The sequence below is a fragment of the Sturnira hondurensis genome, unplaced genomic scaffold, assembly GCF_014824575.4.
Source record: "Sturnira hondurensis isolate 20B ecotype Veracruz unplaced genomic scaffold, ASM1482457v3 Scaffold0010751, whole genome shotgun sequence".
NCBI lineage: Eukaryota > Metazoa > Chordata > Mammalia > Chiroptera > Phyllostomidae > Sturnira > Sturnira hondurensis.
Window position 1 is genome coordinate 214 of NW_028083382.1, and position 3,332 is coordinate 3,545.

The window sequence follows — 3,332 nt, forward strand, 5'->3', positions numbered from 1 at the left end:
GTGAGTGATTAATAAGCTAGTGCAGGGGTAATGGAATATCAAAATATACATAATTAATCAAAAGGGAGGAACACAGCAGTAGCAGATCATGACAGTAAATTAGTATGTCTTCATAAAACAGCATGAAAATGCATAAGCAAAGACTGACATATCTCAGTGGAGAAAAAGGCAAATTCGTGAACAAGAATTAAATTTAAAAAAATAAAATAAAATAAAGGAAATTTATAGTTAAAATTGTGTGACAGGTTTTGGAAAAGATTTTGCAGATACATTATAAGAGATGATGAACAGGTGAAAAATATTATATAGGAATACAGAATTATAAACAATCCAAGTAGCAAACAGGACCTCGTTGACATATTAACTTCTTTAACCCAATTGACAAACATTCTAAGGCCTGCTTTATATCTCTGTTCCTCAGGCTGTAGATGAAGGGGTTCAGCATGGGGGTAACTACTGTATACATGACCAGAGCAATTATGTCTTTGGAATCCCATGATGAGGAAACGAAGTCAACACCAACAAGTGTCCCATAGAATAAAGACACCACAAGGAGATGGGAGCCACAGGTAGAAAAGGCTTTCAAGAGTCTCTTAGTGGAGGGAGCCTTCAGGATGATGTTTCCTATACAGATATATGAGCCCGGAATAATAGCCAAAGGCAGGACAGAAAGCACTCCTCCCTCAGCAAGGAGGACCAGCTCATTGAGGGAGATGTCTGAGCAGCTGAGTTTCGGGAGCACAGTGATGTCACAGAAGAAGTGGGTGATGACATTGTTGGCACAGAAGGACAGTTGGACCAAGAGGAGGGTGTGTAAGAGGGCACTGGCACAGGAGATGATCCAGGATCCAGCCACCAAAAGTGCACACAGCCCCTCCTTCATGATGGTGGTGTAGTGTAGAGGGTGACAGATGGCCATGTACCTGTCATATGCCATCACTGCCAGAAGGAAATTGTCAAGACCACCAAAAACTAACAAAAAATACAACTGAGAAATGCATCCCATATAGGGAATGGATTGTTGCCGTGTGTGCATATTCATTAGCATCTTAGGAACAGTGACAGATGACAGAGAAATGTCAGAGAAGGCCAAGTGGCTGAGGAAGAAGTACATGGGCGTGTGCAGGCGAGAGTCCAGCCTGATGAGCAGGATGATGAGCAGGTTGCCCAGCACTGTGGTCAGGTACATGCCCAGGAACAGGGCAAAGAACAGGCCCTGCTGCCCTGGAGGGATGGGGAGCCCCAGGAGGAGGAACTCGGACATGCTGCTCTGGTTCCCAGGCCTCATGCTGCTGAACTCTCTGCTGGACATGAGGAAGGTTTGGGACTCTCAGAATTCTGGAAATATAACCAGGACCATTACATCCCATACTGTAATTTTCTGGGAACATCAATGAATTTTAACTATGACCTTATTAATTTTTTGTTTAGATTTGTTTAATTATTGTTCAAGTACAGTTTTCTGTCTTATATTACCAGCCCTGATCACCCTCCAGAGCTCCCCACTTCCTCCCATTTTCCCCCACCTTAGTTATTGTCCATGTGTCCTTTATACTTGTTCCTGTGAATCCTTCCCCTTTTCCCCTGTGATTCTCTCCCCTCTCCCATCTGGTCCCTGTCAGCCTGTTCTGTATTTCAGTGTCTTTGGTCATATCTTGCTTGCTTGTTTGTTTTGTGTTTTAGGTTCCTGTTAAAGGTGTGATCATATGGTATATGTCTTTCACCACCTGGCTTATTTCACTCAGCATAATGCTTTTCAGTTCCATCCATGATGTTACAAAGGGTAGGAGCTCCTTCTTCCTTTCTGCAGCATAGAATTCCATTGTGTATATGGACCATAGTTTTCTTATCCATTCATTTACTCATGGTCATATAGGTTGCTTCCAACTCTTATATAACCTTATTAATTTTTTATACTAGTAAATGTGTGCAACTCTGCTGTGGCCCAGTCTGCTTCCAGGAAAACACTGAACCCAAAAAGCTGCCAACAAGACCTCACTGCACAGAAGCAGATGTTTACCATTTCATTCAGGCATTTCTTACTGAACACAAAGTCTGTGTCAGGACCTCTACTAAGGACTCAGATGCTACAGTGAACAAGAAGAGCAAGGTGCCCATTTCTAGGAGTTTACAGCTCAATGAGCATGGAGGGATAATTTGTACACTGGTCTGGTGAATGCACAACTCACTGCACCAGAGTTGGAAAATAAGCCCTGAAGACTGGGATGAATTCTGTCTGCCTTAAGTAAATATGAGACTCCAACACTGAAGAGATGTTGGAACAATGTGACACTCTCCCTGTGAACTTGCTAAGTTCCATTCACCTACAGCTGTAACCTCAGGGACACTCTAGGAACTGGGGAACTTTTAAAGCCACTTGATGCCACAATAGCTCTGAAACCAGAAAAGTCCACAGACTGCCTTTCATAAAAGTGCTGAACATTTTGGTGAATATTTGGGTACTGGACTGAGGACTTCCCTGGTGTTCCCTAGTTATATCCACTCATCAGCCTTACATTCCCAGATAGTACAACCACTTCACAGCTGCAGTAAGAATTTGTGGTCTTTCACCTATTTCAGCTTTTAAGAAATAGAAACATAAGTGATACAAATTCTGTGGGCACCGAGCAGTACAGTGGTAGGAAGAATGGTGCATACTTGTGTGTATCTGTGTTTTTATTACATGCAATATATAATATATAAATGACATATATGTGTTATCATTTTCTATACATCACAATGACCAAGTATCAGCTGTTTCATGGAGTTCAGTGAAATGTATCCATTTAATCAGCACCCATGCTCTAAACCACTACACATGGAAACTTCCCTTTTGTTGCCTAGGGAGTCAAGCACGATGTATTATCTTAGGGCTGTAAGGACTCAAATTTGTACAAAATTTCCTCAGTCTCCTTACTAACTTTGTTCTTTTACATTTATATACATATCAAGTCAGAAAACTTCTCCAATACATACGAATTTTTATGCACTAAGGAATTACTGAAGGCCTCTCTAAGATTCAGAAGGAAGTGTAATCCTTTCCATTTTATAGATGTAAACTGAGGCCAAGGATTTACATAACATTCCAATGTCACCAGTATTTGAAGGTCATTCTGCCCAATAACTTTTCACAGCTAGATGCCTGGCTTTTTCTTTTGCCTGGGATGGTTTTTTTTTTTTAAGATTTTCTTTGTTTATCTTTAGAGAAGAAGGGAAGGAGAGAAGGAGGGAAAAATCAGTGTATGGTTGCCTCTCATGAGTCCCCTGCTGGGAACAGTCCTGCAACCCAGATATGTGCCCTGACTGGGAATTGAACCGCGGTCCTTTGGTTC

The 3,332-nt window shown here is 41.7% G+C and overlaps 1 protein-coding gene across 1 annotated transcript; it reads right to left on the reverse strand.

Moving 5' to 3' along the window:
• Positions 1–319: 319 nt before the first annotated feature.
• LOC118996068 (olfactory receptor 1J4-like) lies at positions 320–1,288 on the reverse strand. Its single transcript, XM_037059285.1, has one exon. The coding sequence runs from the start codon at positions 1,286–1,288 to the stop codon at positions 320–322; it is 969 nt and encodes a 322-aa protein (XP_036915180.1).
• Between the last annotated feature and the right edge of the window lie 2,044 nt (positions 1,289–3,332).

Bases quoted from the DNA above. Each gene is read 5' to 3' on its own strand.
- LOC118996068 (XM_037059285.1), bottom strand. From the start codon at position 1,288: ATGAGGCCTGGGAACCAGAGCAGCATGTCCGAGTTCCTCCTCCTGGGG.